The sequence below is a fragment of the Sorex araneus genome, chromosome X, assembly GCF_027595985.1.
Source record: "Sorex araneus isolate mSorAra2 chromosome X, mSorAra2.pri, whole genome shotgun sequence".
Lineage (NCBI taxonomy): Eukaryota > Metazoa > Chordata > Mammalia > Eulipotyphla > Soricidae > Sorex > Sorex araneus.
The window spans coordinates 299705766-299731122 of NC_073313.1; the positions used below are offsets into that span (position 1 = coordinate 299705766).

Below are 25357 nucleotides of genomic sequence, written 5' to 3' on the forward strand. Positions count from 1 at the left end.
AAACTCCAACAACAATAGTGAGTTTTGTGTTGAAATATGGAACGTAATGAAGGTAAAGAGAAAATGAAGTGAAATTCATCAGTTATACAGTTGGGGATGGGGGTTGGGGGGGTTAACTGGGGCTTTTGGTGGTGGAATATGGGCACTGGTGAATGGATGGGTGTTTGAATATTGTATAACTGAGACATAAACCTGAGAATTTTGTAACTTTCCACATGGTGATTCAATAAAAATTTAAAATAAATAAATAAATTAATAGATAAATAAATAGATAAATAAATACATAAATAAATACTTCCTACTAATTTACCTTGTCTTAACAACAAGTTATATGAGTGTGCTGAAAGTTATATTTTGGCCTCATCTTTGCTAAATGCAGATGATTTGTCTGGTAAATTCTTTTATGAAATCTGAGGCTTCATTATTATATAGTAAAAGAAACTCCAGAGAAACAAAGTGAGAGTTGTTGATAACTTTATCTTTGGCTTTTTCTTCATTCTGAACACTCAGAACCATTAATCTGTGAAGATTGCAGGTTTCAGGGTTTCAGCATGATGCCTGACTCTTATCTCTCCCTTTTCTGAAAAGAGTGGTCATTATGTTCTTGAATTTTTTTCTAATGCATAGGTCATCAATGCGGCTCTCACACTGGCTGCCCGGCCACAAAGCAAAGTGGCTCAGGACAACATGGATGTTTTCAAGGACCAGTGGGAAAAGCAGGTGCGAGTGTTGACAGAGGCTGTGGATGACATCACCTCAGTGGATGACTTCCTTTCTGTCTCAGGTAAGTGCCACAAACAGGTCCATAACAAGGCAACTGAAGGATATAAGAAGTAGCTTATAAATGTCATTGATCTGTGTTTCAGTTGCTCTTCTCGGGGCCTTTGAATTTTCAGTCACCTCCAAAAGTATAATTATAATGCCATCTTGAAAATCTGTCTTTGGCTTGCATGTTGTTCCATGGCAAAATATGGAGGTGTGAGAAGATACAGCTTTCTGATAGGATGCCATCAGCCTGAACATTATTTAAGGCAATTTAGCTTTCTTTCCAGTTCTAGAATAGTTTCGTTTTGTTTTCTCTTTTTAACAGGATAGCCTTTGACACATTTGAATTATTCATCTAACAAAAGGAATAGGGATAAGAAATAGGTCAATCTTTGTGATTTATGTAGAAAAAATAATGATCCCAATTTGACTCTATGACATGTGGTGGCACCTTAAAATTTTAATTCAGCCATTATGATTTACAGTACTGTTTGTGCCAAGTTTCATGCTTATGAGGTTCCAGCAATACCCTCCACCAGATTGTTTGCTCCGTCCACCATTCTCCTGGTATCTTCCTCAACCCCTCACTTCCCACCCTTCTCCTCAGCCATTTCCCTGCTATAGTCACCTCAGTTCTGTAGACTGGTTTTCAGGTTCTCTCACTTTTGGCCATTTATTATTTCATTCCTGTTCCTTTGCATCTGTATGGGATGACTTTTCAATAAGGAAGACTACCAAGGTTTCTGTGACAAGTCAGTGCAAGTATTAGCTATCAAACAGATCCAGTAGAAGAAACCTGTGTGCCATTAAGTTTTGAGAACATTGTCTATGGGGTCTGGAAGGAAGTGAATGAAAGCAACTAGAAGTAATCATCACTTAAAATTAGAACTTCTTTATAAATGAAGCCAGTCTGAAGGATGCTAGTGGATCTGAATAATTATGTAGTCAATTTGACCTTTAGCAGCCCTCATCAATGCTATTTCAAAATTGGCTAGCAACCAGCAAATGGGCCTTTATCCAAAAACATCTCACCAAATATATTAGGCCCAGCTCACTGATTAGGGTCTCTGGGGGAGGGTTGATGGGAAAGATTTCTGAAAATATCATCCCTCTTTATTTAAATAACCAAGCGGCCCTGGGATATTTAAACTAACCAGGCATTGGTTTTACCCACAGGTGTGTGGGACTCACATTGTCATCACCATCAATGCTAACCTTGACCAGAGTCTACTTCTACTTAGCTGACTAGTGCCTGGGGAGATGGGATCACACACTGCCGGGGAAAACCTAGGAAGGAATAGAACATTTCTCCTAAGGTGCCTCTTTCTGCTTCATGATGAACAGACTGCCTTCCCGCTGGAGGAAGTGCTCTGTGTGTCTGAAGGCAGCGTTGTCCAGTGGCGAGACCAGATCATCCAAAAGTTACATTGGGAACTGTGGAAGGACAGATGGGGAAAACGAACAAATAAGTGCTGAGTGTCTATAATTGCCCCACTTTTGGCTATTTGCTTTAATTCTCCCCAGCGTTCTAGGAAATAGGCATTAGTATGCTAAGTGTCCTTCTGAGAAAAGAAAGTCATTTGAGAGGGCAAGTCACATGGTGGAGATGGTATTGGAATCCAGAGCACCTGCTTTTCTGAAACTGCATCATTTCTCAGTCATTTTAGCCCAAAGGGGGAATGTCTTCTGGAGACACTTCCTTTCTCACCTCCAGTTTGGTTTATGCCCCTCTCATCCCTTTCAGAAGTGCATTTTGTTTTTCATTCCCAAAGTGTCTCATTTAAAAAATATATATCTTTTTTTTTATTTGTCAAGCAGCTATTCATTTCAAAACATCATTATTATGGGTTTGGCTGGGATCTTGCTTTGCTGGAAGGTAGGACTCAGCTAACAATGTGAAACAATATCCAAGAAAAGCATTTCCCATAATATACCTAGAAGTGCCTTGGCGAGCTGGGAAACGCATAGATCTGGGAACCAGAGGTGTGATCACCAATCCTGAGCATCTTTATGTCGTTTCAGTGGTTTTTGCCAGGGTAATTGCAGATAGCCCTAACAAGGATGAGGGCCTACTCTTCCTTACTAGGATGAGAAGCAGCATCTGATCTCACCCTGCTGTCTGACAACCCCTACCAGAGTATACTGAGCATTTCTTCTACCTACAATTAAATATAAACTATTCAGGCACCACCTCTCTCAGAAAGAAAGCAGTTTAGAACATTAACATTTCCCGATGTCTCTTCTACAGGCATTTCAACAATTTCTGAGCGGGGAAGCAGCCAGGAGAAGGAGGTCTTATCTGAGACATTTTCAATAGTGCAAAGCTTTTCTTAATTTTCTTTTCACCAGCCTTGCCTCTCACCCACCTTTCTCCCAGCTATTCCTTTGTGCCTCTCATTATTACCAGCCGCAAGAAAAGGCTTTGGCTTTTGCTGATAACACTGTTCAGTGCAACCCCAGTGGTACAAGTGCCATGCCGGAAAAATGAACAGCTGCTGTCATGGAGCCAGCCTTGGCAGGGCCTGCTGTGTCATGCCTTTGGAGTTGACAGTGGGAGGCAGCAGGCACCTTTCCATAGACTGGCTTAACAAATAATGACACGCTCCCCACCCTCTCCTGCTGGTCGGCTGTTGACACAGCCCAATAGTTGGGGAAACTACTTCCCATCTCCGCTTCAAGTTGGAGCCAGGGCATTTGCATCAGTAAATTGAAAGTTTGACCCAGAAGATATATTTAGAGTGGCATTAATGATATTTATGCAACAGTTTCTTCTTAAGGAAATATCTATACTGGCAGGAAACTCTACTTTCAAAATCCACATAATGATATGAAAAGTTGATAGTGTTGTTTTGTGAGTGTGTGTGCATGTTTTGTATTTGTTTTGACCACGCTCGCTGAATGTGTATGTCTAGCCTGAGTGCTTGATGGGTCTGTATGAAATGCAACAAATTTGGGGAGCAGTGATGCTGTTAACATCACAGGAGCAGTATCAATTTTCAGATGAATCTGGGTTCATTACAAAAAGAAAAAGTTGGAATGTCTATGCCAGAACACTTAAACTTTTCCCACTAGGCAAAACTTCTGATTTTTAATAGTTTTTAAAATGAGTGTTTTGGCATTAGCTATGTGACAGTTTAATTCATAGATCTGGCTCACAAAATAGCAGGCATCTAAGATCTGAAAGAGATATTCACCTAGGTTCTATCATATGCAAGCGTTTTGTTTTTCTTTTCATCTTTTTTCTAATTCTAAGTTCTTGAGTTGGTTTCCATTAAAAAAAATCCACATAGTGAACTCTAATTTTGAATTTAAAAATTTTACATATTAAAGATTTAGAATAATCAAGTTTTTGGTCATCAGTGATCCTGTAACACAATTATATCTTTTCTTAAATAGTATATCTACAAAAATCCAAAGATGTTTATTATAAAATGTGTAGCAGCCAAATGTTTTAGCCTATGTTTAAATTCCACACTTCATTTCTAGGTTTAACAACTAAATTACCTGGGTATTTTTCCCCTAGCAACGAAGTCTTCTCTGGACTATATATACTTCTTAAAATTTTTATATATATTGCAACTTAGAACAGCATTCCTTTAAGTCCTTGAATTCCTTCCCTTAAAAATACCTTAAATACAAACATATAATTGCTGCCTTTCAATTTACATATTTAAAATTTCCTCAGTTGTATTCTGTGTTTTGGTTTTATAAGGGATGCAAACATGGAATCATGTGGATTGCACATTCAGGCCTGTGGTCCAAGATCTGTGGGTGGAAGGAGTAGGAGGGGAGAACTTACTACATAAGGTGTCCAGGAATCTGGAGATATAGCAAATATGGTATTTTGAGTAAATAATATGTCCTTATGAGCAGGTACAAGACATATTTGAAAATATTTTCAATTGCACTATGAGTACTTAGATTAATAAAATGCAACTCTATTAAAAACATTCTGAGTCACAGTAGTTTTCACATATCAACCCTCCACAAATTACTGCCATGAAAGAATCGTGATTCATAGTTCCATAAAAGTGATAATTCTAATTGGGAAGATTGGGAAATTCTGAGAAATTGATCTCCACATTTCAAAAGTTGATTCACAAAAACTTAATTAAAAGAGCAGTAAAATTATTCACAAAATATAACCTAATCATAAAAACTATTTGATAATGTCAGATCAGGTGACATCAAAAGCAATGTCGCCTTTGATGGTTATTTTCAAATGTATAAATATAATTACATACATATACTTTTATATATAAATACATATATATAAAATCACACATACATACAAATCATCAGCAAATATACACATTTCCGTCTGCCTTTAATTAATAAACATTGGGTTATATTTGGGCTTCTTGAATTTTTTTACAATGTTTTAACTCCAGAGAGATTAGTAATCCTTAAGTTTTCTCTGTTTTGCATTTAATGCCAATCTAAACATGAGCACAGAAAAAAGCAATAGTTCAGTTTATTCTTTTACTACTGTTACTTAAAATAAAGACAAGTAGACACATGTTTCTGACCCAGAGGTCCACCTCATTGCTCACTCATGGAAAACAAGCATATTTAAATGCTTGAAGAAACACATCAGGGCAGTAAAAGACATTTATCCAAATCAAAATTTCTATAACTTGAAATTTACTGCCAAGTTTTATTTGAGAAATTTCTTCTTCAGCTTGTCCTTGTAAGTGAATTTACATGATAGGAGGGATCCAAGATCTAACAAAGAGTTTCAGAATTTTTTTAATTATACTGATATATTGTCTGTGTCTCCACAATGAATTTCTGTTTTACACAAGAAATGTCAGCAATCAGAAAGTACCTCCTTTTTGTGAGTTTAAAAAGTCTGAATATTAAAATGTTAACACCTCATTTATTTTCTATTTATATGCAATTAAAATTCTAGAAATTTATAGTGCCTTGATCAGTAAATCATTACATAAAGACAAAACAGGTGTTACTTATGAAATGTTAGATTTAAAAAAATATTTTAACCTATTGTTCCTTCTAAAATATTTTAACCTAATGCCCACTCGAGCAAATCAATGAACAATGGGATGACAGTGACAATGACAGTTCTAAAATAGAGCAAATATTCCCTATCAGTGATTGGTTTAGAGAAAGTAAAAGATTCACGATGGACATAGGGATTTGCAAAGTACCCTCCCTTGTCTTTTTTGAATTATTAAATTCTGGACTTGCCTCATGAACTTTAAAGACAAAATAATCTACTTATTATTTATTAATTATTAAAGATAGCTCTTCTAATTTTAATAGGACACCCCATTAGGCTATTTTCCAACTTGTTCTTTTAATTTTCATGTATATGTGTTTTGTTTCAATTCTTTCTACATAGTACTAATTTTGTCAGAATTCCCTTGGAATTTTCTTTGGGAAGAATGTATAAGGTACATAATTGAAATATAGCAAAAATTTCACACTTGTGAAAGCTTGAGGAACTAAATGGTGTGTTTCTCTCTGGAGCAGAAGAGAATGAAGCCTCTTTTATGCCTCTTTGTATTCTATTTAGGGCAGAGAGGGGAGAGTGATCACTGACCTTGACTTGCATCCAAGAGAAGCAACCATGACTGGATCACATTTTCGTTGTAGGAAACACCATGATTCTTTTCACTTGATCAGTTTTTCCATTGCATATGCCTTGTGCATGACATGATCGTAGAAGTCTGACTGGGTGATGTCTCTTCCTTCAAAAGTTCCCCTTCAATGCTTCCTTAATAGAAAACATGGTCAGACATGCACCTAGACCTTCCTTGACTCTGGTTTTGTTCTAGAAGCTGTTTCTGCTTGGTTGGTCTGGTATTGTTAGCTGCCAAAATCATTCTGGAAAGACCTTTTTATGAAGTAAATCTCAATCACTGAATCAAAGAAAGGGATTTTCTTTAAGTTCCTCAAATGTCTGCGTCCCCAAACCAGGAGCATTAAAGTTACCATTTGATGCAGGAGAAACACAGTCTTTGTAGAACCCATCCCAGGCCTAATTTTAGGAATGGTTTCCTGTAGTTTGTATGATGCAAGTCTTTCAGCCCATATTCAAGATTTGAGAATTAGTGCTATTGAAATTAAAAGCCATATTCTTTCACTGTATATTGGTATTATTGGTAACGTACTGTGAGGTACTTTTGAATGACGAACCTCAACCTGGTTATTATATGTCTGATGGAAAATCGTACGAACATGTGTTGTGTCCTCTTCACAGAAAATCATATCTTGGAGGATGTGAACAAGTGTGTGATAGCTCTGCAAGAGGGCGACGTGGACACTCTAGATCGGACTGCTGGGGCCATCAGGGGCCGGGCGGCCCGGGTGATACACATTATCAATGCTGAGATGGAGAACTATGAAGCTGGTGTTTACACAGAGAAGGTGCTGGAGGCAACAAAATTGCTTTCAGAGACAGGTAAACATGATTATTACATTCAAGCAAAATGTCAGTGCCACGATTAATTTCCATGTGTGAGTAAATTGGTTTTATTGTTTCTTATAGTTCTTTATACTTCAAATTATGCATGACCACGAGAAAGGTGTTTTTTGTTTCCTTGAGGTAAATTTGAATAATTGTGGCAGAATAACAATTTATTTTTGCTTTGAATAAATCTATTATTGATAGTTTTCATAGATCATCTGATTTAGTTCTCATCAGGGCTTTTTAAAGTAGGTAGAGAAATTCTTATTATCTCTAAATACTAATCTGAAAATGAAAGTTCTAATCTCCTGAGCTGGAAAAAGGCCACGTGGCTTGAAAATAGAAACAGTGTGACTAGAAAATGGAATCTTGAACTAGAACAATTTCTACATTTCTTAAAAACAGAACCAATAAGAATGACTATGAACTCACAGTGTAGGTACAAAGACTCAAAGGGACAGAGAGATAGGCAGTACAGAAAAAAAGTATATCATGGCTGCTGATAAAGAGTTTCAATGTATATAACCTTTCCTTAGAAAATCCTTAAATGCTGTCCTCCAGGGACATGTGAGTACCCATTGGGGAATCACTGATGTGGGAAGATACAATTACATGTAGGAACCTGGCATAGCTTTCTGGTTTATTGGCACAGGAAAAAAAAAGATTTATTCCACTAAGTTAGCAACAACCATAATGAATTGTATCAAAATGGGTCAGCTTTTAGTAGTTTTTGCCCTCATCTAGTGTCTCTTCAGAGACCTTCAGAAAACCCAGTGCTTTCTATGGGGCTGGAGACTATGACTTGAGTAAAAGTTGAGGGATAATGAAAAGATATAGGGATGGAAAGAAAGGTTAACACTACGTTGAATGGATTCTGAACAAAAATATCTATGAATGAATGATAATGAGTTGGTGATCAACTTCATCCTCTAGAGGTAAAGGACCTCTCTGCAGACCATACAGGGCCTTCTTTAGTCTGTATTTGAACTATGAAACCCACTAGGTTTTTTAAAAATACACATGTCTTAGGGATGGTGTGGGGGAGGGGATATATAAAATATACTTGTCCCTGGAGGCTAGAGAGATAGTGCAACAGTAAGGTACTTGCCTGCACGTGGCTGACCTGGGTTCAATCTCCAACACCCCATACTGTTCAAGTCATCCAGGCATGATTCTTGAGTACAGAGCCAGGAGTCAGCCAGCTGTGGCCTAAAAAGCCAAAAGAAAACCAACCCCCAAAATATGTCTCCGAAAGGTCAGATCCAGCAGTAGTCCAAAGTTCTGCATGATGAGATATGTTAGTAGAACTTTTGCCTTCTACAGGGAAAAGGGTTATTTACAAATACTGTTATAGATACTTATTAGTTAGGAATAGCAAGGAAAAACATGAAACTTGAGTTATTCCTTATTTAAAATAAGCAAAAAGAGCACAACTTAATACTATCTGTAAAAGGGCACAGATAGGGCTTGTTGCTCTTGAGAATCCTGACAAGAAATCATAATGAGGATAATGATAATACCTCTCTGCATTTTAATGAACTAAACTTCCACATTGTTTCCTTTCCACATGCAAAGGAGCAACAAAGAAGCTAGTTCATATCCTACTTCTTTTCTCATGAACATTTAACTCTCCAGTTAGGTCTTTCACACCAAATTTCTGGCCTCTTAGGGCTTTTCTGCTTTGTCTTTTTTTTTTTTTTTTGGCTTTTCTGTTTGAATGTCTTAGCTGCTCCTGGTACTTCAGTGGGGCTGATGCTGGTGAAGAGTATTAGAGAAGAGTGGAAGATTGAGACAAGGTTCTGAGTTCAGGCGTGCTTGTAACTAGTTGGATCGATAATTGGAATCGAGAAAAGCTACAGAATATATTGTCAATGTATATGTGACTCTATAAGAGTTCGGGCATTTTTCAAGAGTTACTGAAGAGCTTTTTTTTTTTTTCTTATTGCATCTTCAGTTATTTAAGTGAACAAAGGGAGTGGTGAACACTAAATTAAAATCTATTTAAAGGTAAGAACAGTCTGGTCATTGGAATATTTTAACATAATTTTCACACAAAGTTTTGAAATGCACATTTTCCAGTGTTTTGGTGTTTCATTTGAAAACCAAAAAGTGGCAGTGGATGTTGTTCCTAATCAAGAAGCTGCTTTTATTTGTTTATTTGCTTAGATCGGGGCTGGGCCTCTTTCACCCAGATTTCCCATTTTCCAGTAGCTAGGTGGTCACACCCAGGGACTGCCCCTGGCGCCATGTAATCCCACCAACAGCCAACATCCAGAGACTTAAAACCAAGCTCCTGGAAGAGAGTGGCAGCTTTGCGGCTGTGCGACATCTTATAGCCCACTCATCCCTCTGGGAGAACCTGGCAAGCTATTGAGAGTTTCCTGCCCACATGGGAGAGCCTCACAAACTCCCCTTGGTGTATTTATATGCCAAAAACAGTAACAATGATGTGTCTCATTCCCCTGACCCTGAAAGAGCCTCCAATGTGGCATCGTTGGAAAGGACGAGTAGAGAGGCTTCTAAAATCTCAGGGATAGGACGGATGGAGACGTTACTGAGACTGCTCGAGAAGTTCGATGATCAACAGGATGATGATGATGATGATGAAGGACTTAACTAAAGGGATCTTTTTGATGTCCACATCCAACTCTTTCTTTTTCATCCCCCTTCCCTGGTGTCTAGTGGCACACCCAACTCATAATGAATTCGAAAAGATGAGAAGACACTGATGTCCTATTTTCAGAATTTATTGAAGATAACTATGGAAGTAACCAGGTAGAAGAAGAGACAAACAGGCAGTTTGTAAGTGACTATAGTAGAAATCTTATAGCAGCAAATTTCAAGGAAAGTGGATATTAATGAACTAAGAACTATAATATGCAAGGTATACATTCCCTTGCATCTGTCTTCTATAATCTTTTCCCTAAACTGTATTCATAAATATTTAGATAAGCTATCAAGGAAATAAAAGCAAAATTTTCACTCTTAATTCTCTGGTTGCTAATGAGAATTCTTGGAGTGTGTTAGGCAAGTGGTTTGAAGAGAACCATAGGATCTGCTCTGTGAAATGATCACACATTTGTTGTATCTTTTCTAAAAAGAATGCCTTCTTGTCTCAGCCTGATGTGTGCTAATGACACATCTCTACTCAAACAACAACAAAAGTACTATGTATGTTGGTGCTCAGATTCTACCATCGTGCATTTAATATTAGGTATCTATTAAAGAAAAAAAGCCCACAGAATTGGTTGCTTTTCTCTGTGAGCTAAACTTTGTCTCTAGAGGACTCATTTTGGGAGAGAAAAAATGGAACAATGAGAAAGGAAGGAAAAGTGCCAAGAGGAAGCATGAGAGAGGTTTCCCAGGACACAGGAAACAAGATGGCAAGTTCTTCTGTTTTGCTAAAAACTATCGAGTCCTGACCAGCTCTTAGGTATGAGACACTGAAGACCATAAGACACTCAGCAACAACTTTGGCCTCTCACTACTCACTGCTGTATCCATGAAGGAGGCATTTCCTTTCCCACCTCATATGAGACAACAAAGAGTGTCTTAAAACGTCGTTAGATACCTTTGGAGGGGAGCAGAACAACCCTTTTTAAGAGTCACTGCTAGATGAGGAAGTGAATGCTCCCCAATAAAGGCAAGTTTAAATAGGCAAGATGGCCTTAGTGGTAATTGTGTTGAGAACACATTGCTAATAAGAATCCGAAAAAGCGGGGGCTAGAGTGATAGCACAGCTGGTAGGGCAGTTGCCTTGAACACGGCAGACCCGGGTTCAATTCCCAGCATCCCATGTGGTCCTCTGAGCACCGCCAGGAGTAATACCTGAATGCAAAGCCAGCAGTAACCCCTGTGCTTCACCGGGTCTGACCTACCCACCCCCCCCCCCCCCGCCAAAAAAAAAGAATCTGAAAAAAAGGCATGATGCTCCAAATCCGGCTGTATCAGGTCTTTGAAAACACAGGCCAAACTCTATTTAGACGTGTCAGTGAGGTGGGACATACTCTGTTGAGACTCTTTCTTTACCACCTCTGAAACTCAGAGATCCAGAGTGACTACATTGTAGTTTATTTTCCATGTTAAGTTGTAGTTTATTTTCCATGAATTGTTTTACTTCCTTCATAAAACAAAAATCACGTTTGATTGAATTTTTGTGTGATCAAATGCTGTTGTGTTTGAGAAAGTAATTTTGTGAATTATTAACATGCTAAAATTCTAGGGCATTCTTATGTAAAATTCTACCTGTTTTATTTTATAAAACTAAACTGATGAAGACACAATCAAATCTTTATCAGACACAGTAAATACTTACGTAGCATATTTGATGGGGTCTTCAGTAAAACCTGAATTACAATAAATTGCCAACAGCTTGATAGTAAATGCATGCTTGACCAGATTCATCTTCATAGATCTCATTTACAAACTCAGGTTCCTGCAGAAGGTTGAGCAGGGGCAAAAATACTTTAAGCGATATTATATTTAGATATACAGAGTAGCTCATTGCTCACTGAATGGATTATATTGAAATGTCATTTTTGTCAATTTGATAGCTGATGTAAGTCTGTGGCAATGTGAACATGATTAGGGTGAGAGATCTTTGATATTCTGTCCGCAGTTCCTTCTGTGAAAGGGATCAAAAAATAAAATTCTCATTAAAAAACTTTTCCCCCCTACATTATTGAATATGCTGTATGTGAAGATTAGAATACCATCATTTTGGAGGACAAATGAAAGAAACAGAAGGTGCACATATCTTTTTTTTTTAATTAAGAGTAAATTTTCAGTGGTTCAGTTTATATTGTGTAACAGATTAGTACGTCTTATTATGTCTTGTAATTGATGACCCTACATCAGAATCAAAGTTTATAACTTTTTTGTGTTATGTAATATAGGGTTTTGAACTCTTTGTGTTGTACTAAAGTGCAATGGTATGCAGACATTATTATGGAACTATATAATCTACTTCCCATGACCTATAAGTCCTCGGTGTTCTATCATTATTCAGACCCATTCTCCACCGATGGCAATCAATTTCACTGTCTCCATAATTTCTGCTATTTCCAGAATGTTGGATTCACATGGTTGGAATGTAGTCCTTTCAAATTAATTTATTATTTTCAGTAGTCTTTTAGGATTGTTTGTTTTCTTGTTTTTTTTCTCTCATTCAAGATGGTATAATTTTTAACTTCATGCTTTTGTAATTAAAGTTTTCACAAAAATATTTTAAAATTAATTTGTGTATATTTTGTAGAAAAATGTAAAACCAGTAAAATAGAAACCATGGAAATCAGAATTAAGAGATGCTTAATGTAGACCAAACCCAGGTTATGAATTCAATAATGCGATTCTTTGACTTCTCTCAATTAACTTATGGACTTTAAATGAATGCCTGTGGGAGTCCGATTCTCATTTATTGTCTGTGGTTTTGTCATCCAACATGGTCAATATTAATTATTTTGGAATCTATGTCAGTCTCCCTGCTTCTGGGTGACTGTAACATATACCCTCTGTATAAACCGTCTGCTTCATCCAGATAGGTGTTCTCATTATTCTTCAAGAAAAATGTATTTATGCTGTTCCCACTCTCTTTCCTGTGATGTTCTCCATTTCTCCTCCTCCTCTACATCTGTGTATTGAATTTATCCTTTAAGATCTGACTCAAGTATTAGTTGGAGATGACAAGGAGCTCCATCAGTCATTTGATATTTAATATGTCCTCTTTATGCATGCCTCAATTTAAATCTCAGGGCAAGTTAAAATAGTCACATATTGAAAAAAGGTCTACATGATAGGAGTGGAATCACAATTATGACTCGGGGAACTTCTATAGGAGTTGATGTTCTACATAAGAATAGCTTTCTTCCTTCTCTTGGAGAGGAGAGAAGCCTCTGTTCTTAATGTTAATCTCTGCAGAAAAGGTACTCAAGTTGTTTTAGCCCTTTGCGATAATAATAAAAAAAAAATTAACCCTGGTTTCAGTCCCCTAGGAACCACAGACAAGTATTTCTGGGCAGATACATTTATGCCTCTTCTCAGTTTATTTTACTATCTTGCTGCTGATAACACAGCATTCTTTTACCTGGCTTAGCAATCATTTGTGCTCAGAAATCCCTGACCATGCAGGAACATGAAAATATCATCTCTAAACTTTCCTGTTTATAAATAATGTGTTCTGCTGGGATTCAGATATGTACTGCATCTTTACCCAAGGTGCTAACACATTATGTAAGAAATATATATATATATATATATATACACACACATATATATATATATATATACAATGATCATGTTTTGAAGAAAGACATACAATGATTATATGCAACAATTAGCCTGCCTGTAAGCCTCTCATGTGACGTGGGACAGGATAGACGGTAGGGAAGCTCACAGTTATTACAGCTATATGTGCCAGAGGTTGAAAGCAAAATAATAAGCAGCATTTTTAGTGCCAGTTTATCAGGGTAAAACTGACACAAAAGTTCAATTCTGCATGATTCATATCATGAATTCATAATTCCTGAAAACTGCAAAGGCCATGGCACTTCTTTGTCATTTCAAGGGCATTAAGGATGAGCATCTGTGGTAGTGTCAATAAAATAGTAGCAGAGCTTGTGCTCTTGGTCAGTACTGGTGGTTTCTGGACTTTCTGGCCAGAACTTATTATTTTGTGCATGGCGGGATCCTACTATTCAGAACTGTGCCACAAGATAACAGGTGATTTAATTATAGAGGGTGGAAATATACTTTTTTGGGAGCACATATGACATAATTGAAGTATGCCAACAATATTTTGATATGGAGAGATGGAAAGCTTTGTAGCTGGAGGACTGTAAATAACATATGGACACAAGAGTCTAAAAACTTCTATTTATTCTGATCAAAGTAACTCCGAAAATGACTCCTCACTTGGTATGACATTCCATATTCTTCTAGAGTAATGCCACTAGCTGGCTTGTCTATAAAGCCCTCTCTCAAAACGAATCAGCCAAATACACTTCAGCACCATATTATATTGATTACTTGTTAGCATATATATACATACATATATATACATATATATATATATATATATATATATATATACTCTAGCACTGTAGCACTGTCTTCCTGTTGTTCATTGATTTGCTCGAGTGGGTACCAGTAACATCTCCATTGTGAGACTTGTTACCGTTTTGGCATATCAAATACGCCACAGGTAGCTTGTCAGGCTCTGTCGTGTAGGCAGGATACTCTTGGCAGTTTGCTGGGATGGAGGATATACTGTACTATTTTAGAAAAATTCTTAACATATAAATACATATATCTTTATCTTTTATTTTGGGTCATTCTGTTGATTATTGACTAAATTTTAACACCTGACATCTGAGAACCCTCTTTATCTTCCAACCTTGATTAGTGTTGACATTCAAAAGTTTTTATTAATGAAAAGTATAACTGACAATGTATAATGCCATAATTGAGGTACTATATTAAATGATCAAGAATAGAGTAGATTAAATTACATGCAATAAGTTCTTAGTGATTATTTACTACATTTTAATCCTTCATGTCTCACTGATGCCAGATTTAACTATTTATCAAGCAACGTTTTCATAAACAACATAAGCTAAATAAGGCATCATGTTTAATATTTCACTCCCAAAGATTCAGAATTCAGTATGCCATCCATTCCTCTTATCTTACAAAACATTTGTGATTCTTTTCAAAATGCTTATTTTCAAATATAAGAGAGCTTTCTAAGCGAGCATTTTCCTTCCCCAGGGAAAGGAATTTGTGTCTAGACAAGAGCAGATGGATACTCCCTGATTCTGTTAGGGTAGTTATTATGAGTGGAATTTAAAAGTCCTTTTTTAAAAAAATTCCTTCTAGACAGTCCTTTTTCATCATTTATCAAACAATTCAGCTCATGGGTTATGTATGGCCTTCTGGAACTTGAATTTGATTTTGATGTTTGAAATGTACATTATAATTTTCCAAGCATGAATTTATGAAATGGCAGCCTTTTGGAACTCCCACAGTGGGAACAGTTGACTGATTCTGACGAAGGAAAGTCCAAGAATACATTCAGAATAGAAAAATTAGAACTAGTCAGCATGATGCTGATGGTTGTCTAGAAAAGTAGAAAAATTACAGCCACCGGATAATAAGGAGCAGATTAATCAGAGTTACTTTTGCCCTCCCTTCTGGTTTCCAATGCCCACTTGCTTTCAATTAAATTAGGAAATACCTGTAAAGGGTTGTGGGATAGATGAAATGGTAGAGAACGTACCTAGCAGACACAGTGCTCTGAGTTCAGTTCCCAGCATTGCACATTTGGTAGTGACCCAGAACCCTTGCATTTCACTGGGAGTGATCCCTAAAAATTATCAAGAGAAAAAACAATATATGCTAGCATCTCATTGATCTAGACTAGTATTTCCCAAAGTGAGCAATAGGAGCTATACGGAGAGTACTAGAAGCATGTAGCCCATGGTAGTAGCCTTGGTTGCAATTGGAATAATTCTTGTTTGTTCTCTTAAAGTAGAATTCTGAGTAATTGATTTTGGAAAAAGGCCAAATAAGTTTGCATAAATTACTTTTTACTTTGTATTGTTGATGTTGAACCCTGTGGTGTGTACAGAATTTACTCCTGGCCTGTGCTCAGGTGTCACTCTGAGCATGAATATGTGTTATACATACAAATAATTTTGAAACATGTGAGGAAAGTTAACTCAAGATTCCAAACACAATTTGGAATCTCTATAGAGTAGAGATAGAGTAGCATAAGTTAAAAAAAAAGGAGAAATGATAGTTTCATAACAATACTATATTAGTCTTGAAATATTTTTTAAAATAATTTTTGTTTGAGCTAGGGAAGACAGATAAATTTATTGCTAGCTATGAGCTGTTTGGTAAAGTCTATCTTGCAGAGTATCTTTCCAAATGGAACTATTGAGGTCATAATGGAATACAGTGTTTAACACTAGACTTCTTAGAAATCATATAAAAAGAAAAATTCTAGCAGGGAGTTAATAAAATCTTGTCTGGAGGGCAGATTTCACAGAAATTTCATTCTTAAAAACTCTCAGAGTGAGATGGTTTTGCCAAGAAAAGAAAAGGGCAAAAGTGGAGAAACTTGAAAAGCACTGTACAGATTCAATGCGATCCCCATAAGGATTCCCATAGCAGTCTTCAAAGAAATGGAGCAAACACTCCTTAAATTCATATGAAACAATAAGCCCCCATGGATAGGTAAAGAAATCCTTGGGGAAAAAGAAGATGGGAGGCATCACCATCCCCAACCTCAAACTCTACTACAAAGCGGTAGTAATTAAAGCAGCATGGTACTAGAGCAAAGGCAGAACTGCAAACCAATGGAACAGTGTGGGATATCCTGACACATACCTTCAAATATATATATGATCATCTCACCTTTGATAAGGGAGCAAGAAATCTGAAGTGGAGCAAGGAAAGCCTCTTAAACAAATGGTACTGGCAAAATTGGACAGCCACATACCAAAAAATGGGCAGATCTCTACCTAACACCATGTACAAAAGTTAGATCAAAATGGATTAAAGACCTCAACATCAGACCAGAATCCATAAGGTACATTGAAGACAAAGTTGATAAAGCCCTTTATGACATTGAAGCTAAAAGTATCTTTAAAGATGACACACCACTGGCTAAGCAAGTGGAAACAGAGATAAACAAATGAGACTATCTTAAACTAAGAAGCTTCTGCACTCAAAGGAAACAAAGACTAAAATACAAAGACAGTCTACAGAATGGGAAAGGATATTCACCCAATACCCATCTGATAAAAGGTTGCTATCAAGGATATACAAGGCACTGGTTGAACTCTACAAGAAAACATCCAATCCCATTAGAAAATGGTGTGATGAAATGAACAGAAACTTTCTCAAGGAAGATCTCTGAATGGCCAAAAGGCACATGAAAAAATGCTCTACATCACTAATCATCAGGGAGATGCAGATTAAAACAACAATTAGATATCATCTCACACCACAGAGACTGGCACACATCTAAAAGAACAAAAGCAACTGGTGTTGGCATGGGTGTGGAGAGAAAGGGACTCTCCTTCACTGCTATTGGGAATGACAACTAGTTCAGCCCTTCTGGAAAACAGTATGGGTGATTCTCAAACAATTAGAAATTGAGCTTCCATTTGATCCAGCAATATCACTTCTGGGAATATATCCCAGAGAGGCAAAAAAAAAGTATAGTAGAAATGACATTTGCACTTGTAAGTTCATTGCTGCACTTTTTACAGTAGCCGAACGGTCTACTGTCTACATTCAGTTGTTCATTGATTTGCTTGAGCAGGAACCAGTAACGTCTCCATTGTGAGACCTGTTGTTACTGTTTTTGGCATATCGAATATGCCATGGGTAGCTTGCCAGGCTCTGCTGTATGGGCGGGATACTTCGGTAGCTTGCCAGGCTCTCAGAGGGGGAGGGAGGAATCGAACCTGGGTCGGCTCCGGCTCCGGTTAGGAGATGCATGCTGAATGTAGACTATAGATCAAACACAATGGCCACTCAATGCCTCTATTTCAAACCACAGTACCCCAAGGGAGAGAGAGAACAAAAGGGAATGCCCTGCCACAGAAGTGGGGTGGGGTGAGGGTTGGGTGGGGGTGGTGGGAGGGATACTGGGATCATTTGTTGTAGAGAATGGGCACTGGTGGAGGGATGGGTACTTGATCATTGTATGACTGAAACGCAAACATGGATGTTTGTAAGTATGTTAAAAAGTGGGGTAACTCTTTTTTTAAAAGATAATTTATGTTGATTTTCAAATTTTAAGAGATTTTAGCACTAATTTTTATGATATTGTTATTTAATTTGCTTACACAGGCTCACATTTTAGTGATGCATTAGGTAGTCATATTTCTAAGTTCTTTCTACATAGAAATGGGTGACAACCTGCTCTAAATTAAAGACTGATTCAATAGTTAGGCAGAGTCATGGTATAAAAACAGCTGTGTAACCATTCACTGTGAGTCCTTTACTTTTTCCCCCAAATATCAGAACCCATACTTGTTGATACTTGGGAACCAGAAGGCTGCACCCAGTGGTACTTGGTGACTCATATGGTATTGGAAATCCCTCTAACATCTTCACATATGCTAGACATGTGTTCACCACTTGTTAGCTCCCTGCCCTTCTACTATGAGTCTTTCATGTATCAGGCATGATGATATTAATCTTATAGTACATCTCTCTCTTATTATATTATACTGGTTAGAGGTTAGAGTAAAGGTACTAATTCTTGCGGTGAGAGGTGAGAGGTTTCTGAGTTGAGAGATACACATAGGGCATCAATACCAAGAGAGAGGAAGTATGAGAGCCTGTCTCTGACTGACTCCTCCAAAGAACATATTTGAAAATGAATAAAGAAGGACAGGCAAGATAATTATGACAAGTAAAATTAGGGTAAAACATTAGGACATTTGAACAAATACCATAATAGTGACTGAGTAGAGACACATACAATTTCTGACATTAAGGATCTGCTTTATCGGGCAATTCTAGAATTTGAAAGAGCTGTTGAATCTAAGTAAAGCCATGTGATAAGTGAACAGAGAAGTTGCTTTTAATTGCAAAAGGAAAAGCGAAGCTTGGCTCACAGTGATTGCAGAAGAGAGCTGGACTGGAGACGGACAAATATGGAGAATTGTACAATGAAGTATAAAAAAGCTGGTACATAATTCAAAGATAACAATGGTCATGTCAAAGAAAAGAAAGTAATGGTGTCACTAGAGAAAATTTCATTTGACTTAGGTTCAAAGATTCTGATATTAACCTCAGAATAACAGGAGAAGCACTATAGATGGTGTTGATGTGTATAAAATCAGGGTCAGAAGTGAAAGGCCTGGATAATGCAGGAAATTGTAGCCAAGTGCTAAAACACTATTCTGGCCACTACATCTAGTGGAACAATTTCTGCTTCTAGTGTGAGTTTTGCTCTTGTAAATTATAAATGATTTAGAAACCCAATTAGTCCTACAGAGATTCGAGCTCAGAATTCTAAAGTATCCCTTTTGAGGTGTGGATAAAAGTAACCCCAGAATATCCCCGAATATCCTCTAACATCCTTAATGGTTATGAAGTTCTTAACAACCTAAAATACTAGCTGCCTTCTGATGAATTTTCCTTCGTCATTGTTTTAGTACATCAAAGCTACAAATGCATTACAACTTCAGTTTGCATCTCTTAAGTGCTTTTCCTTCATGGGGGACACTCGAACAATGCTAGGGACAGCAGGGACTATAGTGACTTTGGATACAATTGAAGGATGCTTTCTGTTTATTCTCTTGAAGTGAAGGACTTTCTGTTCTAGATTAAATACCTAAGTATGGAGTTTTAGTCTCAAAGAGGTTCATGCTCACTGATTTTAGCACACAAATGTGCTGAACTATTGAGAGTATACTTAGATAGATTCCTGTTGAATACTGGTGGATGTACCTTTGGGCAAATGATAGTGGTTTAGGTCACAGTTTCCTGAACTTATTTGGTCTACTACTTCTTTTTCAGAAAAGTTACTCAGCCCACCCTGAAAATGTGTTTTTTAAGCAAAGTGCTACACCCCCACCCCATTTCAGCAGAGACTACCCCCCACCCCATGTTATAGCACCCCCTACTGAGGTATGCTGGGGGTGGTATTGAACACTTTGGGAAAGACGTGCTTAGCTCGTATTCTCTTTTTGTATAGCAGACCCTCCAATACGTTTTTGCTGTTGTTTCCTTATCACTTTACATTAGAAAATATCTCAAACAGCACCGGCTCCCAAATGGAAACAAAACCATTTTTTTTCCACCAAGAATCACAGTATACCTCCCCCCTACCACCCCACCTCCCCAGCCCCCCACACTGCCTGTGTAACTGATAAATTTCACTTTACGCTCACTATACTTTGATTACATTCAATATTTCAACAAAAAACTCACTATTATTTTTTGGAGTTTCTCCCCCCAAAGTTGTACCTGCTGAAAAGGAAGCATTTGATAATTTGTTATCCATTGCTGAGAATGAAGAGATATGAGGTTGAGCAGCCGCACTAGTGGCCGCACAGTACAAAACCATTTTTGAGGATATGCTTTTGTTAAATGTCATTGTGCTTAAAGTTTAATATTATAACAACCTTTCGACAGCAGTAAGTGAGGATTTTAGTCTTCTGTCCTCTTAACTAGAGCTACTTGAATAAAATCACTTAACATTATTTGGCAGAAACTATTTTGTTGGACAAATGTGGTGCCATTAGAAACAGAATTTAATAGCATTGACCTGCTCTAAGGAATACTGAACTCGCCCCACTGTCACCTATGGTCACAATTGTTCCAGTATCCCTAATTCTTTACTCAATTCTAGTTCTTCAAAGGGAAGCATAATATTTGTAATGGGAGGAGAGCAAGACACTAATGACAAGTTCATCCAAACCCTAATATTTTATTCTCTGTTGTAAATTAAAATACAGTTTCAATTTGGACTTTTCTATTTTGTATTGGCATTCTCTGAATTGGTTCTTTCTCCAGAAAGGGGCTGTCATTTATTCTCTTTTTCATAATAAAATTTGGATAAAGGAACACAACAAGAGCACATTTTGATTGAGTGCACAACACAATTGGGTGACCCCTAAGTTGAAGATCTTCTACTCTGGTCTTGCTGAACTAATCAAGGATACAATAATGAACCTTTCTCCTTGCTCAGTGATGTTGCGACTATTCTGTCTTAAAAGGATTCTGAGCTCAGGTTTCTGAAAGGACCCTAGAGACCAAACCTAGAATGCCCACTAATAACTTGGTTAATGACTCATGAAACTTTTTAATAAAATTACTGAACTAATATAAAATGATGGGCAGAGAGAGACTTTGTATGTGAAATGTGATATTGCACATTTTGTCCCTGAAATAATTTATGACTGACGGGTTCTTTCTTACATCCTATTCTTTCACTTCCTATTCTTTTCCCAACTGGATAAATTAGCTGTGCTGGAAGAATCATGAGAATTTGAGATGCAAAGAGTGAAGAAGAGTGGTCTCTGCCTAAAAGGAACTCTTTTGTAGAACAGTGAACATAAAGGCAAACAATTTTAACAAAATGCCCTAAGCACTATCATAATATTTGTATAATTAGGGTGCTATAAAATGGTAGAGAACAGCCAGTTTTGGAGTATCTAGTATTAAAGAAACTTGATAATAGTAGTTAATTCTAAACTTTATACTTAAGATTGAGAACATCTCTTAGACCAAAGAGAAAGAATCCTTTCAGTATAAGGGAGCAAATTAATCACAGGCATTGTAGTGTGGCGTGGTATGTCTCCAACTCTCATTTGAAAATATTGCAGTAATTTTGTCAAGTTGGAATTTTGGAATTATGTAGGAATACATAAGAGAGAATAGGAGATCTAGACAGGAGTTAGAGACTCGTATTATTTCTTGGTACAGTTTCTAGTTCCCTCTAATTTTTTTTGTGTGTGCCACACCGAGCAATGCACAAAGGTTACTCCTGGCTCATGCACTCAGGAATTATTTCTGACGGTGCTCAGGGGACCATATGGGATGCTGGGAATCAAACCTGGGTCGGCCAAGTGCAAGGCAAATGCATTACCCACTATAGGCTATTGCCCCAGCCCCTAGTTCACTCTGTTTTGAAGGGAGACATTGGGCCATTTAAAATTGGACTGAATTACCTAGTACTAGAAGTAGTGTAATTGCAGCAGAGCAGCGATTCAGTTCTGTTCCCACTAGTTAGCTTTGGACTTTCACTTCTGTTCATCTGCAATCCTACTTGCATCTTTTCTACAACTTCTCGATCATTTTACTGATTCACCTCATGATATGGAATTTTACCTCAGAAGACTCTGAAAAGGGTCAAATCCAGATAATCCTCACCTGTGGCTTAAGATCTTGTACCACAGTATTCTGGAGTGACCTCATTTTATTTATTTTTTATGCACACTTCACTGATTTCATAACTCCTGGATGTCATCAGTTGATTAGTGTACACTCTACATACCAAAGGATAGATAGACTTTAAAGCATTTATTTCCCACTTTGATTATCTTTTCAATATATAAAATACATATAAATCAATATATATCACATACATATATAAGTGTATATAAATCAAAATACACCAATATATAAATATTTATAGATATCAATATGTATAAAATAGTAAGAGCAATCAGGTATTATGATAAATAACAGCATAGTGATGTCTACCTTTTTAATGTAATTGATGTTAATTCAGAAAGTTGAAGCTTCAATTACTATATCAGTGCTTATGTTAATGTATATTGTTTATTCCTATGTCAGTGATTATGTTAATATATAATGTGTGAATACAGAGGCAACAGTATTTTGTTCTAAATAGTGAGAAGTAGAAACAAACACACTTGAAGTAGACTAAGGATTTTTCTATCTCAGACTCACTCTGGGGATATCTAACTTTTCAGACAATGCCTGCCAGGTGTTAGAAAAGAATTTATAGTTAAACTAACATCTTTGCTTCTTTGAAGATGGACAACAGCTTTAGAAGCTTCTAAATTGTTTATTTATTTATTTTTTATTTATTTAAACAAAATGAAGTACAGCTAAATCAGAAAAGCGAGTAGAAAGGTAGTTTAACTCTCTTGGTTAAAGCATAGTAGCAGTAGACCAGGCCTGACTGAATAAGTTTTCAAGTCTGCATTTAGAAGCAGGGCACAGAGAAAGATGTCCTGAGTATGCATAAAAAAATGACTTAGGGTCACCTTTCTCATCACTTACTGTAAATAGATTATAATTCAATGAGCACATTTCTAGGAGTTTATAAGCTTGAGGAATACCATAAGGTCATTGGGATATTACAGTTAAGTTGTACTCTGAGCCTGTAGTCAGAAAGTAAGGATTTGGCACCAATACTTCTGCTCCCCTTCTCCTCTATGAAAGTGGACAGACTTCTATCAAGTAGCTTCAGAAAAGGCCTTTGTTGCTGCCTCTTCTGAAAAAGCTGCATCAACAACACTGGTGTTCAGATCTAGATTCTACTCTTAATATCTTGCATGATCCTGCATTCAATCCTTGGGCAAGCCTAATGCCCTTCTCCAATTTGGGGCTTTAGAGCAATACTGGATTAGACCAAAGAATATCCTTCACTAAAATTCCCTTTAGGTTTAACTTACTATTTTAAATTTGTATGTTTGGTGGAAGGTGGAGTGATAGCACAGCGGGTAGGGCCTTTGCCTTGCACATGGTTGACCCGGGTTCGATTCCTCCATCCCTCTCGGGTAGCCCGGCAAGCTACCAAGAGTATCCCACCCGCACGGCAGAGCCTGGCAAGCTACCCATGGCATATTTGATGTGCCAAAAAACAGTAACAAGTCTCATAATGGAGACATTACTGGTGCCCACTTGAGCAAATCGATGAACAACAGGGCGGGAGTGTTTCAGTGCTACCTTATGGATTCAGGTCTGACATTGAGATTATTAATTCATTTTGATCTGATTTTATGCCTGGCATTAGAAAGAGGTCTGAGTTCAATATTGCATAGGAATGGCAAGAGTGGACAACCTTGTCTTGTACCTAATCTTATAGGAAAAGCCTTTAGTTCTTTCCCATTGAGAATAATGCTTGCTGTGGGCTTGTGGTGGATGGTTTTAACTATGTTGAAGAAGATTCTTTCAACTCCCATTTTGTTGAGAGGCTTTTTTTTCATCATGAATGTCTAAGGGATATTGCCAAATGCCTTTTTCTGCATCTATTGATATGATCATATGGCTTCATTGCTTCTTTTATTGATATGGTATACTATGTTGATTGACTTGCAAATGTTAAACCATACTTGCATCCCTGGAGATAAATCCTTCTTGGTCATGGTAGATGATCTTTTTTTTTTTTTAATTTAAATTTATTTATTTTTAATTAGAGAATCACCGTGAGGGTACAGTTACAGATTTATACACTTTTGTGCTTATACTTCCCTCATACAAAGTTCGGGAACCCATCCCTTCACCAGTGCCCATTCTCCACCACCCGTAAACCCAGCGTCCCTCCCACCCTCCCCAATCCCATCTCCCCCCCACCCCACCCTGCCACTGTGGCAGGGCATTCCCTTCTGTTCTCTCTCTCTAATTAGCTGTTGTGGTTTGCAATAAAGGTGTTGAGTGGCCGCTGTGCTCAGTCTCTAGCCCTCATTCAGCCCGCAACTCCCTTCCCCCACATGGCCTTCCACTACAATGTAGTTGGTGATCGCTTCTCTGAGTTGCCCTTTCCCCGGAAAGTGAGGCCAGCCTCGAAGCCATGGAGTCAACCTCCTGGTACTTATTTCTACAGTTCTTGGGTGTTAGTCTCCCACTCTGTTATTCTATATACCATAGATGAGTGCAATCTTTCTATGTCTGTCTCTCTCTTTCTGACTCATTTCACTCAGCATGAAACTTTTCATGCCCAGGTAGATGATCTTTTTGATGAGTTGTTGGGTTCTATTTGCTAATTTTTTGTTGAGGATCTTGATGTTTATCAAGGATCTTGGTCAGTAATTTTCTTTCTTTGTTGTATCTCTGCTTTGGGAATCAGGGTGATATTTGCTTGAAAGGAACTGCTTGGGATTGTTTTTATTTCTTCAATTTCCTGGAAAAACTTGAAAAGGATTGGCAGTAGATCCTCTTTAAAGGTTTGAAAGAATTCACTAGTGAATTCATCTGGGCCCAGGCTTTTGTTTTGGGGAAGACTTTTGATTACCATTTCAATTTCCTGAATAGGTCTATTCAAGTATTCCAGTCTTCTTGGTTCAGCCTTGGGAGGGTATAGGAATGTAGGAATTTATCCACTTCTTTGAGGTTCTCTTGATTTGAAAATGTCTAATTTTTCAAAGTAATCTCTGATTATTCTATGGATTTCTCTAGTTTCTGTTGTGGTGTCCCCCTTTTCATTTTAAATTTAGTTTTGTAGAGCTCTCTCTCTCTTTATCTTTCTCTCTCTCTGTCTCTCTCTATCTCTATTTTTCTGAGTCTTGCTAGTGGTTTATAGATCTTGTCTATTTCCTCAACGAACCAGCTCTTGCCTCTATTGATCTTTTGGATTGCTTCTTGGGGATTCCAGCTCATTGATTTCTGCTCTTAAGTTTTATTATTTCCTTCCTTCTGCCTGGTTTGGGTTCCTTTTGTTGGTCA

The 25357-nt window shown here is 37.4% G+C and overlaps 1 protein-coding gene across 4 annotated transcripts in view; it reads left to right on the plus strand.

The window, feature by feature from the left end:
• The window catches only part of CTNNA2 (catenin alpha 2), a 1292108-nt gene that overhangs the window by 1190373 nt on the left and 76378 nt on the right, over positions 1 to 25357 (plus strand). For all 4 annotated transcript variants that reach the window (XM_055121537.1, XM_055121538.1, XM_055121540.1 and 1 more), the window contains exons 11-12: positions 628 to 784; positions 6989 to 7189. In XM_055121537.1, the coding sequence (XP_054977512.1) occupies positions 628 to 784; positions 6989 to 7189 (358 nt within the window). The remainder of the gene's footprint in view (positions 1 to 627; positions 785 to 6988; positions 7190 to 25357) is intronic.